This window comes from Leopardus geoffroyi, chromosome E1 (genome assembly GCF_018350155.1).
Source record: "Leopardus geoffroyi isolate Oge1 chromosome E1, O.geoffroyi_Oge1_pat1.0, whole genome shotgun sequence".
NCBI classification, from domain to species: Eukaryota; Metazoa; Chordata; class Mammalia; order Carnivora; family Felidae; genus Leopardus; species Leopardus geoffroyi.
In genome coordinates this window covers 221850-236619 of record NC_059330.1, presented here as the reverse complement: position 1 = coordinate 236619, position 14770 = coordinate 221850, and the positions used below count along the sequence as shown (strand labels likewise).

The following is a 14770-nucleotide window of genomic DNA, read 5'->3' as shown; positions in this document are numbered from 1 at the left end:
TACAACCCAGCACGATGCGGGAGCCCTGCTGCCTTTGCGTGGCCGCAGGCGTGCGTGTGCGGGTCCAGAGTCCTTTCTCACTGATAGGCGTCTGTGTGGCTCTGTGAATGATGCATTCTGTCTCCCCACTGCTTACTGAGACCGCATCTGGAGTAAGCGGTCACCCCAAGCGGACCACATTGAGGTCATTGAAGGACCAGCCCCCACGTCTCACCCAGGGCTTCTTAAAATGAAGGCTTCTGCCATGGTGAGCCGTTCTGATCTCTTGGGTTGCGGGAAGGTGGCCCGATCTACTACAGGGGCTCCTGTACACTGTTGCACTGTGGCACACTGCTCCAGGGCACTCTCGTTGTTGCAGGCGGTCTGCAGCGACCTTTGTTAACTGCGGTGGGGGGAGACCAGGCCATCTCCAATAAGTCCGAAAACAGAAGATAGAAGTATGAGAAACAAAACCATTACAGAACAAGATAAAGGAGAATAACAAGGGAGAGAAGTGTTTATTAGGCACAAAAAACACACCTGGAGAAGGAAAAATCAGTAAATCTATGTCAAAACTGAAAACTGAAATATTATGATAAGACAAAACCGTGGGCTGGAAAGAGATCGCTCTATATTCTGATCTTCAGGGTTTGATCTAGCACCTACACCAGCTTGTGCAAATCCGCAAGAAAAACAGCACCAAGGACAAGGATTTGCATAAATAATAAACACGAGCGGGAGGCAAGCTAGTTGTCATGCATGTGAAACATACCTGAATTCGTAATCAGAAATACAGAGCTACAGGGAGATGACGTTTCATCAATCAGGTTGTCAAAAATCAAACTGTCCGAGAGACGCAAGTGTTGGTAAGGGTTTGGGGACACGGTGTACTTGAATGTCGGCACGAGTGAAGTTGTGTCAGCACTGGGGAACAAGTTGGTAGTATCTAGTCGGTTGGAGAAAGTCTGGGACGTGTGTACAAGGAGACCTGGAGGTAAGGCACAGCGCTGTGCGTGATTTTTAAAAGGCCTGTCAGCAAGAATTGATCAGTTAGGGTTGATACACTGGAACGTTATCCAGCAACTAACTGTGCACTATAGACACATGGTGAAATCTCAGAGATGGTCTTGAGTAGGAAAAGCAATTTGCAGAAACATCGCGTGTGGCGCTGCTCCCGTGAGTTAGCACAGACACTGTCCGTTCACAGCTGTGCGGCAGAGGGAGAGCTTTTTTAAAGCAGAGACTTGAAGAAATACACTAAAAGTCGTAACGTTCTCAGTGGTACTTCACTTTGGGAAGGAAGAGGGGGCTGGGAAGCAGAAGCCTTTGCCTTTCCCCCTAACCGTCTGTTTCCAGGCACGTTTGGCTCATCTTCTGTCCTCCCCACAGTAAACTAAACCGATGACACAGCCACATCCACATCCACAGGCTTAGTATAGTTTTGCGTCTTGATCTCTGTGTCGTTGGACACCGTTGGTCATACCTCTGGTAGGGTCTTCTTCCTCGCCCGTGCGTGCCACGGCTCTGTTGCCGTCCCTCCTCAGCCTGCTGCTGCTTGCCTGCCTCTTTATCGCTGTCCTCCTCCCTCCTCCCTCCTCCCTCCTGTCCCCAAACGTCAGGGACAGAGTCTGCAACACAGAAGCCTGTCTCCCTTTCCGGTGGTGGCCCCCAATTCTGTTCCCAGAGGTGACCACTGACAGTAGCTTAATCTTCAGAAATCCGACTGCCCCCGACACACCATGTGCACACGGTGATGTGTGTCTGCGCATATAACACAAGCATACACTTGGTGTATGTTCTGCACTTTTTAAAAATCACATGGCCTTTTGATATTTTGTTAGTTCAGTGTGATTTATATCTATCAACATGATAATATAGATCAGCTTTCTTTTTAACAGTTGCTTATTGTTAAGGATTAAGATTTGTATCTTGAAATGAGAGGTAACACCAAGAACAGGTGACCCTGAGCTCATTTCAGTTCTTGTTAATGAATACTTGTTAGTTTCCTGCCATTTACAAAGGTGGTGTTCTCTTGGGAGGTGTTGGGATAAATGTAGAGCACCATAGGTGAATTATCCTGTTCATCTGGCCCGTCAGACACATGACTCATGTTGATTGTGGAGGACAGAGGTCGGCATAGGGCTCCTGCTGAGATCGGCGGTCTCCAGGGTAGAGACGAGGTGTGGGGGTGGGGGTGGGGGGGCAGAAGGAAGAAACAGAAGCCCAAGGGCTGGTTGGTCCCAGGAGGAGAGCCAGGCGGTGGGAGGTGCTGCATCCTCAGAAAGAAAGGGGGTGTGGACGGTCAGAAGTGCCACAGCACGAGAAGAAAGTGGCCCTGTGAGGGGTGCTGCTGTCTAGCAGGACACCGGGTGGCTGCCGGAGGAAGAGTGGGGCTGGGGGGACGTCGGGGCATCTGTGTGAACGGTAGTGGGAAACTTCCCGACACAGGCCATTTCAATCCTCATGGTCTGCTTTCAGTGAAAAGTGGCTGAGATTATTGGAACGTTTATTCCTGAGCGAGGAATTATTTTTATTACCTTCCTCAACATCAGAAGTGTTTGTTATTTGGAAGCATGCCTGTCTGATTCGTACTTCTTAGACTTTTTAAAAAATGATTTTTAATGTTTTATTTATTTGGAGAGAGGGAGAGAGAATGAGAGCGCATGCGTGCTTGCAGCAGGGAGGGGCAGAGAGAGAGAGAGAGAGAGAGGGAGGGAGGAAGAGAGAGAGAGGAAGAGGAAGAGAGAGAGAATCCCAAACAGGCTCCGCACCATCAGCACAGAGTCCCGCTTGGGGCTTGAACCCACGAACCATGAGATCTTGACCTGAGCTGAAACGAAGAGTCAGATGCTCAACCAACTGAGCCACCCAGGTGCCCTGATTTGATTCTCATTTCAGAAATAAATAGAATGAGACAGTTATGTCCTTTGGAGGTGAACCGTCTCCAGATTTGTAGGTTAAAAATCGGGAGTAATACTGAGTTTTGAGGTAAAAAACAGATACTTAACAAGTGATTTCATAGAGACATACAATTGATATAATTTCAGTTAATATAAAACGTGTGTGATTTTAACAAGCAGATACAGTTTCAGTTGGAAGTGAAATTTGCTTATGGAATTGGCCCCATCTGTTTGGAGCGCCATCAGCAGACTTGCTTTTCTGTGCTGAGGCTTTTTGTCTCTTTAGAATACATTTTATTCACGGGGGCGGGGAATACATTCTTCTGTTTCTGCTGAAGAAGTCTGTGCTGTTAAAGCTGGGCTCTCGTGAATGACCCGATTGCCTGATTTCAGGTGTTTACTGACTCAGAGCAGTCGGTCCCCCGTGGAGCCTTTTTCTTTTTAAAACCTTGCACAGAAACCATTTTTAAAGGATTCTTTCATGGTCTTGAAATTTCTTGGTCACGTCCTAGGGGAACAATTACTGAATTTCTGCACCCAGGTCTCTGCCAGTTCTGAGGGACTAATTGGCCTGGGACTAAGTTGGGCGTGGTCTGGCCTTCGGAAAAACATTCCGATAACATCACCAAAAAATGATAATACCTGTTCTGTAACCACAAGTCTTGGTTTCAGTGACGTCTTTAGATTTTCCAGTACAACACGTGTGTCCGTTTGTGTGTCTGTGTGCTGGGGAGGGTGATCTACCCGTTTCGGGAGTGGCCTGCGGGAGGTGGTCTTGGTTAAGGCAATGAGCACAGGCGGGGCCGCGGGTGGGCCCACAGCAGAGTTGGGTAGGGTCGAACGTGGGTGATTGTGAGGTCGATCAATTCACTTGGGGCTTGAGAAGACACATGTCTGGTGTGACTTCGGTACACTTGGCTTCTTTGTTAGGGGTTTAAAGTGACACCCTCGAATTTCCAGTCATCTTCCATTCAGGCTCTTCGTGCCCAGCACTGTGCTTGCCAGACAGCACAGGTCCACGGGTTTCTGGAGCAGCTGACCCGGTCCAGTAAGAATAGGTATTCTCCCTGCTCCCTCCCCTTGCTTCCCTGTGTACTCAGAGCACACGGCGACTGAAGGAAAGTCCAGTCGTTAGACTTGTTTTTTTAAAACTTGAATCTGCTGGGGCGCCTGAGTGGCTCAGTCGGTTGGGCGGCCGACTTCGGCTCAGGTCATGATCTCGCAGTCCGTGAGTTCGAGCCCCGCGTCGGGCTCTGTGCTGTCAGCACAGAGCCCGGAGCCTGTTTCAGATTCTGTGTCTCCCTCTCTCTCTGACCCTCCCCCGTTCATGCTCTGTCTCTCTCTGTCTCAAAAATAAATAAATAAACGTTTAAAAAAAATTTTTTTAAAAATAAATAAATAAAACTTGAATCTGCTGCTTTTCTAACTTTATGAGCAGGAAGCCCTGCCCCTTATAAACTGTGTGACCTTGTCTCACTTTTCTCTATAAAATAGGGGAAACTCCTTCATCTGGTGATTACGAACACTGCACGAGATAGGTTTGTAAACTTGCTTGGCACGTAAGTGCTGGGTGAGATGGTTGTTGTCATTTAGATGTGGTTCTTCTAGGCTCACGGAGGGCATGGGCCCGGCAGAGACGAAATAACAGGAATGTGCCGTTGGGGGCAGCTTCACAGACAAAATGGGTTTGGATGGAACCTGCAGGGTTGGATCAAATTCAACAGGTTGAAAAGGGTGATGGTCTTAAGTTGTTTCTCTGAATATTCTTAAATATTCACAAATTGCCAAATCAATTGGCTTGAAAGTGGTTCTGCAGTGTTTGACTTCAGATGTAATTAATATAAGTTGAAAGACATTTGGGATATTGAAAACAATCTAAATTAGGGAAGTATACTACGACTTTCTACGCTGATGGAAAGAAATCTTCTGTGTCTGTACTGTCATCCAGTATGGCAGTCTCTAGCCATATTGAGCACTTGAACTGAACTTTAAATTTCATTTACTGTCATTTAAACTTGAAATAAAACGGCCATATGCGGCTGCCATGTTGGAGGAGCACAAAAGTGAGCTTAAAATGAAATGAAGAATTCGTTTCCAAAGAAATAGAATACAAATAAAAATTTCTAATCAGTTAATTCTTTTGTGATTTGTAAATTCATCATGTGACGCTCTTTGCTTTGTTGTAGGGTCTCCAACTGAGAAACACGGCACTGTTTCCCTGCACTCTACCCACCTATCGCTGGACTTCTGTCGTAACAAGTTGGCAGACACTGGCTGGAAGTGGGCTGCGATAGAACATGCCAGTATCAGTGCTGACACAAGAGCCTAACAAGTGCCAACTTACAGATGATTACGCATTTTGAATTCTAATGAACTGTTTTAACCTTCAGGAAGAATTGTAAAGACCTGTACATAGCACAACATGATCCGGATAATATATATACTATTCATGTACATCCACAGATACACCTTGTACCAAATAATGCTTTCTTGTAGTAGAATAAGAATCGTGTAAATTCTAAAAGATTTTAGCAGGTTTTCTTTCCCTATTCATTGTTTCTTATCAGTTTTAAAAGACTCCTTAAAGCATGTCAGATGAAAAACGATTAGATTACAAGTTTCCATTTAATTTCCTTTAAACCATTGAGGCTTCATTAAACTCTTTTCACTTACTAAACTTTTGTATCTTCTTTGTTTTGACACACTCCCCTTTGCTTTTATCTCTTCTATCTGCCAGAAAGTTTTCAAATCATTTAGTTCCAATACTGAAATACTTAAGAAGCAACTACTTGATTTTTAATGATGACTTCAGAGGAATGGTCATCACCAGGTGCTTTGTCCTTTTGTACCCTAGTTGTACCGTCTCTTGGGTTGGTTGTAGCAATAACACGTTTTGGCTGTTGAGAGCTCTTGAACTCAGTCATTGTCCCTGAGAACTAAAAAGACTCAGTTCAGAATCCAACTTAACTGAAATTCGCCCCACATGGTGCAGAAGTCTGGTTTGGTTTTGCTTTTGCCCCCCAGTTCCCTGCCGTTAAGGTCGGGTGGATTACGGTGTGCACTGCACAGGCTTTCTGCGTCACTTGCGGGTTCGCGAGGACAGACGCTGTTGACCCCGTGTCCCCTTCTCCTGAGCCCTTCGTGTTTCTTTGCCTCTACTCTTCTATACTGCAGGTTTTTTCTCACTTATTGTACAAAGAAATTGCGATGTATATTTTCATGTAATTTGATTTTGGAATTCTGTCACCTTATGTAGTGAGTTCTTCCAAAATACAATTTTTTTCCAATAATTGTCAAGTTGTTGGCTTTTATTGTATTGAATGAAGGTTATAATACTGAATGCCAGAGAAATGCAGTTTAGAAAAATCTCAGGTTGATTCCTTATGCAAACAGACTTATACTTGAAAATCCCATGGCCGTGGCAGTGGATGTATGGGGCTCTATCTAGGTTCTTATGTGGATCTCAAAGCACTACAGGGGTGTGAATGCTTTGCTGTTTGACATATAGATTCTGTCACTGACAGATTTTATTGTGCACTTGGATTTTATTAACGTTTGAGCATAAGCATATTTCATACCATGTTTTCTAAAACAGCTTCAGGAAATGATGAAGTGAACGTGTGCAGTGTTAACGGCAGGCCCAGGTTCCTCTATGTTGGGTGTGAGGTTGGGATTGGGAAGTAGTAGTTGGCCTGTAAGAGACAGAACTCGAGATGGTACCAGATGGGACACAATTCTGTGAGAATTGGTGCGTCTCTGCTCTGTGGGGCTTGGAGAGACGCTTTGGCAGAGAGTGAAGGGATCCCTATGAGTAGCCCCATCCTCTCTGGACTCTGCAGGTCCTTTTTGAAGCAGAAGTAAAATGGTTGAGGATGTAGACACAGTAGAGAGTGATTTTTCTAAACACCTGTCTGTTCCCCACTCTGAAGCATTATAAAGTCCCATACGTGTGTAATTGCTGAGTGTGAAAATTGTTTGATTTGATTTACTGCAGCCAGTTTTCTTTGAGAACTTCATTTGGGACTCCCCCACCCCCCCCACCCCCAAATTCTAAAACTTGTTGCCCCAAAGTGCTGGTAGTGCACACGCGCCTGGGATTTGAATGCAGTCCCTCTTACTGTTACATCAGAAACTGTCCACATGGTGGCTGCTTGTGGCAGAATGGAGTCTGAACTTTGCTCTCCCGTTGCTGTGATTCTGCTAGTGATCTGTCAAGTTAAAACCTGGGACTTGACTCTTCAGGGAGCGGCAAATGACCTAGTAACTCAGGGACAACTCTTACTGAACTTTAAGTGCCACTTAAATGCAGGTACCTTGGAGTAACCATGTGTGTTTTGGGGCTAGATCCTGGGGAGTCAAAGGGGGAGCCAGGAATGAGGGCCCCTCCCTTCCCGCTCTTTTCCACCTGGTGCCCTGGTGTGCTGCATGTGGACACACAGGCCTGGGGGGGGGGGGGTTGTGTGTGACTTCTTCTCTGCCAGGGGCATCACCTGTGCCTTTCCCTGTGTTCATCTGACAGTGTGAACTTAGCGCCTCCATATTTGATATTAAACCACTCTCAGGTGACACTGATCCAGGTGGCTTTTGCCCCTCCAGTGCCTCATCACTAGTGTGAGGTGAGTCCTCTCTGTTCTAGGAAAAGGATTTTTCTCCCTAACTCTGTGCCAACTGTCAACAACATCTACACAGTCTTATGGGTTTTAGGACTGTTGGCTATTTCCTAAATTGATTCCAAGTTCTTGTGAAGGCTTCCAGATTTCAGTCTGTGCTCATACGGGATGTATGATCTCAGTGGCTTTCTGGCCTCCTTCTGTGAGTTTAAAATCCACGAGAGATTGGTTCCCTTGTCATTACGAGGCACTCTCTCTGTGAGGGTATTCCACTCGTTCTGTGATCACGTGGGTGTCCTGGTATCCTTAATGGCCTTCATTCTCGGTTGTGAAATTTTATTTCATATGCTCACCACCCTCTACGAATCTGCACACTTGGGGTTGTGGTGCTTGTGGATCTATTTTTTGCCCGTCTGGTCTCCAGTTGGTGGAATTGCCTTCTTTGTACTGCCACTTCTCAGCATCTCTGAAATCTGACATAATGTTGCGTCATTCCAGTTTTTTGTTGTTTTTTTTGTTTTTGTTTTTTTTTTTTAGTTCTGTAATTTGTTGATTGTATTTAACTATGTGAGTTCTGTTGTGATGTTTGCTGTATTGTAAAGCACCTCCATCGTGTGGTGGATGCTGTGTAAATCAATAAATGATCACTTAGAGGCTGTATCACGAGCTATTTTGGTTTTAGGATGCAGGTCTCAAAAGCAAGTTGTGGGATTCTTTCGAAACAGCACATGATACCAAAAGGTCCACAAGGGAATCTCGATAAAGGACTTTTAAAACTTCATTTAAAGAAGGAACCAGAGGGTGGGAAGTTGACTTCTGACCTGCTACAATGGTCTTAAGATTTCCAGTACGGGGCCAAGCAGCATCCTTCACCAGTCAGGTACCTGCTGATGAAGGGCCTTGAATGAAATGAGCATGTGTTAGCGTGTTTCGGGGACTTTGTCTTTAGCCTGAAGCGGCTCTACCACAGACGTAAGCTAGAAGGCGGGGAACCCAGACCTGAGCGTGGACCGGAAGAGCCCACGGGCACCACCTCAAGCCCACCACCTTCCCTCCTCCACACGGATGGGCGAACGTGGCCCCAAGTAGCACCAGGCTCACTTAGCAAGTTAGCATAAAAGGGGCAAGACCGAGCACTTTTTCCCGCCCTTAAAAGGGTGTCCCTGTCTACCTTTCTACCCTGTGCCCTCACGTGGAGTTCACGTGGATTTACAGTGTGAGGTAGTGTTTGTGTTGATAAATGCTGCCAGTGGCCGCCAAGGCCTCCTCCTTGCGACCTGAGAAAGGAACAAGAAGCCAGATCTCTTAATGAGAGCTGAGTTAGAAACAAGAAGAAAATCCTCCTTGAAAGCAGTCCGGGGAAGGTTCGGGGTCATTTTCAGAGTTTAATTTTACTGATAAAAATTTTTTCTGGAGGACTGGAAGCCCCAACAGGGTTCAGTTTGCAGAGCAAATTATTTCCAGGATAAGCTGCTTTTGGTTGCTCCGTTTCAGATGTGTGTAACATGACTGTCAAGGTAGGGGTAACTTTTTTCTTTTTTGGTCTCATTTAGTCTGCATGCCCCACTGAGCCATAGTGAAATGATGAAAGAATTCCGCTTCCTGTTCACACAGGTGGAATAAATCAGGAGAAGGAAGAAGCTTTCACAAAAGGCAGCAGACACAGCTTAGACCTAGGAGCTGCTCAGAGAATCCTAGGCAAGACCCAAGCATCTATCAATGGATGCTCCTAATGGCAGCATCCATCAGGAGGAAGCATGAGAGCGCTCTGTGTGCCCGGCAACACCTCGTTTGTTCCCAAGGAGCGCCAGAAACCGTATTCCTACTGATGGAGCTTGCACTTTATGGCAGGCGGGTGCAAGGCGCATTCTCACAAGGGTCCTCCAAAGTAGTAGTTTCTCATGAGGAAAACGGGTTCGGATCAGCGTGGCAAGACTGCAGAGCGAGTACGTTTCCGGCGAGGATTCGGTTCCAGGGCCTTGCTTCCTCGCTTCTGTGCTGGGTGCTGCTCCCTCCCTAGCAGGTGGTTCTTCCTTCCCAAGGTCACCCGGGGGCGCACGTGTTCGCACGTGTTGAGGCCCGTAGTGGAACCTAATTCGCTGGCCCACGGGTCCAGTGGTTCCCTCCCTTCCCCTCTCTACCAGGACCTGGCACCTCCTCCCCGGGAAGAGCCTGTGCCCTTGTGCCCTAGGCGGTCTGTGGCGACCCTTCACGCACCTCGTGTTCCCCGTCCCGGACAGCTCCACGCCGAGTTCCTCCTTATCTGAGCAAAACCCGAGTCACATCTAAAGTGAACCATGTTCGGGCGCTCAGACATCTTGCCTGACCTTGCGAGCTGCCGGGAATCCTGTTGGCTGCTGGAGTTGTCTGATGCTTTGTTTCACAGGCTCTGTAGCTCAGGGGTTTCCAGCCAGTAGGAGTCCCCTTGGAAGACGAGGGCCCAGATCAGGTCAGAGATGGAGTCCTGGTACCAGCATCTCTAGGAGGAGGGCTCTCACCTCTGAGAGAAGGCTTGGTGAGGGCAGGTCATGGTCATGACAAGGAGGCAGACAAGCCCTTGAGCTGACGAGGCCCCTTAGGGAGCTTTCATTCGCTGCAGGCCTCCAGTCCAAGCAGGTGGGAAGGGCATAGATTTGTTTCTTCCTCCATGTGTGCTGCTCTCCCTGGTTTCCATCACGTTCTCAGGGGTTCGTGACCCTCCGGATGTCCTGTCCCCCTGTAGAAACTGCTGTAGGACCTGAGAGGGCAGCTTGCAGGGTCCTGCCCTGATCAACACAGCAGGTCAGTTGCAGAGCCCGATGTGAACCCCGTCCCCGACTGCTGGTGTAGCTCGTGGTGGGAACGACTCCTCAAACACACCGAGCACCTGCTGCGTGTCACATGCCAGGGTGGTGCTGGTGGGACAAAGACACGTGGTCTGATGCAAAAGCAGGCACCGGCTGTGGCAGAGTCCCCAAGCACTTTTAGGTCATCGGTAGGGCACTCAAAGCAGACGAGCTTGGCAGGCCACACTCATGAGCCCAGTGGCCCGTCGTGCGGCACCTCTAAACCACTGTTGACACGCCAGGAGGCTCTGAGCCATGGCAGCTCAGTAGCCTGGCAAATTCTCCCCTGCCCACGTGCCCACCCCAGCTGGACATCATGTCCCTGAGCACACCACTGCCCTGACACATTCGCCCTCTCCCCTCCCATCCCCTGGGGACCTCAGCCAGAACTCCTCCCCCTTCCTCAGAACCCGAACCCTGGGACGGTGTGGACTCCACATTGCTCCTCTGCCAACCTACAGATGCTAACCCTCCGTAGCACTCAGGCTTCTCCCCCTTCGGACGCTCCCCCTCTGCTGTTCTGACCCCTCCTCTAACCCACGCTTCTTCCTCAGCTCTTGTCCCCGGTCACCACTTCCCCTGCAGTCCTGGATGCTTCTAGGAATGGGGACCATCAGCCTTCCTTGGATTCTCCTCCGTATGACAGTCTGTTTAGAAGGGTCTCCTGCTGTCTGCTTGCCATAGCCTTTAGCCCTGTCTCCTGCTGTTGGTCACCCCATGTTCCCTGAAGGCTTTGGTTCCTTGGCTCCCCACCTGTCCATCCCAATACTGAATCTGGCCGGCTTCCCGCTTTCACTGCGCTGGCGGGTTCCACGCCCCGTCCTGGGCCGTGTCAAGCCCCAGCACTACTGAACATAGGAGTCCAGTTTGCCACCCCAACAACAGGGCCCGCCCGGGTCCTCGATATGGCCGAGACCCAGGTTTCAGGTTTCATGACCCCTACTACACCAGCCCCTGCGGTCTGCACCTGAGTTGCCTTTGCAACGCACTCCCCGCCTGTGTGGCAGGAGACCTCGGGCACCGGGGAACACGGTCATCTGCACTCTCAGCACCTGCAGCCAGGCGGGGTTCTGCTCGGAGGGTGCCGGTCCACACGCACAGGAGACACGCGGGGCAGCCCCTCTGGCCCGACGCCTCTCCCAGATCTCTCGGCTCTCTCCGGTCCCGTGCCACCAACTGATGTCATCGAGCGGCGTCCTGATGTCTCTCCGCCTCTTCCGTCCGTCTGCCTGCACGCTTGTCCTTGGTCCCAGGGGTTTACCCGAGTAAGCCCCTGCCCCGGGGTCCGCACGGAGGCCTGGGTGTGGTGCGCGGTGGGGTCCAGAGAGAGCTCCGCGGTGGGGCCGGGGTGGGGTTCCCGGTGGGGTCCGGGGTGGGGTCCGCGGTGAGGTCCAGAGTGAGCTCCGCGGTGTGGTCCGGGATGGGGTCCGCGGTGGGGACCGCGGTAGGGTCCGGGGTGAGATCCGAGGTGAGGTCCAGAGTGAGCTCCTCGGTGTGGTCCGCGGTGGGGTCCGGGGTGGAATCCGGGGTGCGGTCCGCGGTGGGGTCCGCAGTGGGGTACGGGGTGAGGTCCGCGGTGGGATCCGGTGTGCAGTCCGCGGTGGGGTCCGCGGTGGGATCCAGCGTGCAGTTCCGTGTGGGGTCCGGTGTGGGGTGCGCGGTGGGGTCTGGCGTGGGATCCGGGGTGCGGTCCGGGGCAAGGTCCGGTGTGGGATCCGGGGTGCGGTCCGGGGTGCGGTCCGCGGTGGTGTTCGGCGTGGGGTCTGGGATGCGGTCCGCGGTGTGGGCCAGAATGCGGTCCGGTGTGGAGTCCGCGGTGGGGTCCGTGTGGTGTCTGGGGTCCGGGGTGAGGTCCGCGGTGGGGTCCGGGGTGGGGTCCGCGGTGGTGTTCGGCGTGGGGTCTGGGATGCGGTCCGCGGTGTGGGCCAGAATGCGGTCCGGTGTGGAGTCCGCGGTGGGGTCCGTGTGGTGTCTGGGGTCCGGGGTGAGGTCTGCGGTGGGGTCTGGGGTGGGATCTGGGGTGCGGTCCACCGTGGGGTCAGGGGTGGGGCCCGTGGTGGTGTCCGGTATGGGGTCCGCGGTGGGGTCTGGGTTGGGGTCCGCGGTGGGGTGCGGGGTGGGGTCCGCAGAGGGTCTTCTGAACTCCGTCCGCGGTGGGGTCCGCATCGAGTCCCTGGCCCGGTTCCCGCCTCCTCTCCCGCAGCCTCGGCCCGTGCCCGTCGCCAACGCGCCGCGAGAGTCACGCTCCCGACCGCCTCCCCGCCAGGTTTCTCCAAGGAGCAGGGTCCGCTCGCCGTGTGCATCCCGTCCAGGGCCCTGCCTGGGCCGCGGCCACGGTTGGCTGCCGGCGCGCACCCGCGCCTCGAAGGTGTGAGGAGCGGCGAGGCCTCCGCCCGCCGGCCGCCGCCCGCCGGCCGCCGCCCGCTCGCCCGCCCGCCCGCGCTCCCTCCGCCCTCCCGCTTCCTGAGACTCTCGCGAGACCCGCGGCCTCGGGTCCGCGCCGCCCCGCTTGCGCGGCGCACTTCTCGCGAGGCTGCAGCAGGGCCGGCCCGACATGGCGGAAGGTAGGGTGTGTGGGGGGCGGCGCGGGAAGGCGCGCAGCGGTGGCGGCGCTGCAGGCCGGGGCGACGGGGCCTTGCGCGGGCCGGCCGGCCGGCCGTGCTCGCAGGGGCGCGGCGGGGCTCGCGGGCCGCCCTGCCCCGCCTGTGTGAGAGCCGCGGAAGGGCTGGCGGGTGGGCGTCCTGAGCGCGGCTGCTGAGGCGACGCCCCTCGGGCGCCCCCCACCCCGCGGGCCGCGGCGGCTGCCGGGCGGGGGCCGGGCGGGGCGCGGCGGGCGGCCCTAGGGACTCGCCGCTCCGGCGGGGACGTCAGCTTCTCGGGAAACCGAAACTGCTGTCCTGGCACGTCCCGCATCCGGCCGGGCTGGGCTCGGTGCGCCGGCCGGGAGGCTGCCCCCAGGTGGCGGCGGGGCCGGCCAAGGTCACGCCGCGCGGACCTCCGCCCTGTCGCCTGTCCTCGGGTCCTTCCCTTCTTCTGGTGCGCTCTTTCGGGCGCTGCAGGCCGGCGATGGGGCCTCTCTGGCGCTGCCTCCCTGAGCCGAGCAGAATCGGAGCCCTCCGATTTTGACAACAAAACCGGGTCGTGCAGGTGCAGGTGCGGGGCGAGAGGCCAAGATGGGCACCAAGATGGGCTTCGCCCATTAGCCTCATTGTCGGAGGAAAATGCTCCTTTTGTGCTTAACGCTTATCGAGTGACCGCGGTGTGCTGGTCCTGAGCTGAGCTTTGTCTGAATCCATCTTCCCTTGGATCTTAAAATTGGGCGGCGCATGGCAGTTTGCAGGCTTTTCTCATTTTGGACTAGACTTGCGCACAACCTTGTGAAGGAGGGCTGCGTGTGTGTTACTTACACTTCGTAGACGGAGAGACCGGGGCCAAAGCTGTGGAGACGGCCGGGACTGGCACCCGGCTTTTGCCTTGGGTCTTTACCATGTTCGAGGTAGTAACTCGAGGCGAATATCGAAGGCAGAAGAGGCATAAAAAGCAGAAAGAAAGTGCAGGTATCCCACGAAGCTGGTTTTTGGGTTAATCACAGGATGTTGGGCGCAGGCAGCCAGTGGAATGGAAGGGCAGGATAGACGGCAGGAGGAAGGCCTTAAGTGGGTGCTTCTGTGCTGGAAGAGAAGAGGGGAGTGTCGGGGAGCACGTTACCAGGACTGAAGTGTGCGGCTGCAGGCTTAGCACTCAGCAGGTTTGCTGAGCACCTGCTCTCCTGTGCAGTCAGGTTCCAGCCACAGGGATCTCCTGCAGGCTGAGTGTGACGATCGGTCATCTTGCAGGCGCGTTGAGGGTCATTTAGCTAGCGGAGGATGCACCTGACCCCAAACGTCCTTTCAGGGTTCCATTGGCAAAGAGATCATGGGTAGGTAAGAAGCACAAGCATGGGGTTCTGACTTACAGTTTTTCTTGTGTTCCAGTTGGTTCTGGTTTCAGCTTTTGGCAAACAATGTTGCAAAACTTCAGCTAGGAAGAACGAGTGAAGCATTCCAGTCCAGTTAGCCCCTTGACCTGAAGGTGTGTGTTAGGTGGAGGAGGGCAAGTGTAGCTAGAAAGGGCTTCTCCTTGTGTATTGTTGTTTAATGCTGCTTGTATCTTAATCAGCATTTGTCAGAACTGTCCACGCTTGTTCTGAAATACTCCTTTAAATGTAAACAAATAGCAAAAATCTCTGGCCTGTAACAGGTGGATTATCTGTGAGCACATCCTATGGGAACTTCCTGACCGTGGGTTTTGTTGGTGCTGCGAGTGTGTGAACACGCGGGAGATGGGGCCTCGGAATAGTAAACAGAACCTGGAGGGACGGAGCACACGCTTTTCTTGCAGTGTGACTCTTTGAGAAACCAACCTTTTTCCCTTCCGTCTGTCCGCGGGTATTGGTTTGACCAGAAATATTTAGCTA

At 52.5% G+C, this 14770-nt stretch overlaps 2 protein-coding genes across 7 annotated transcripts in view; both read left to right on the top strand.

Moving 5' to 3' along the window:
- Window positions 1-6169, top strand: part of UBE2G1 (ubiquitin conjugating enzyme E2 G1) — a 107310-nt gene extending 101141 nt beyond the window's left edge. For all 3 annotated transcript variants that reach the window (XM_045487264.1, XM_045487263.1, XM_045487266.1), the window contains one exon: window positions 5066-6169. Coding sequence is in view for 2 of the 3 variants with exons in the window: in XM_045487263.1 (XP_045343219.1) it covers window positions 5066-5173 (108 nt within the window). In the remaining variant the exon portion in view is untranslated. The remainder of the gene's footprint in view (window positions 1-5065) is intronic.
- A 6616-nt stretch (window positions 6170-12785) lies between these two features.
- ANKFY1 (ankyrin repeat and FYVE domain containing 1) overlaps window positions 12786-14770 on the top strand; it is an 81711-nt gene continuing 79726 nt past the window's right edge. Inside the window, exon 1 of one of the 4 annotated variants that reach the window (XM_045487258.1) lies at window positions 12786-12878. In XM_045487258.1, coding sequence (XP_045343214.1) covers window positions 12869-12878 — 10 coding nt within the window. In that variant the 5' untranslated portion in view covers window positions 12786-12868. Of the gene's footprint in view, window positions 12879-13273; window positions 13468-13515; window positions 13872-14770 lie in introns of those variants that run through there. The other 3 variants (XM_045487259.1, XM_045487257.1, XM_045487260.1) reach the window with 3 other exon arrangements.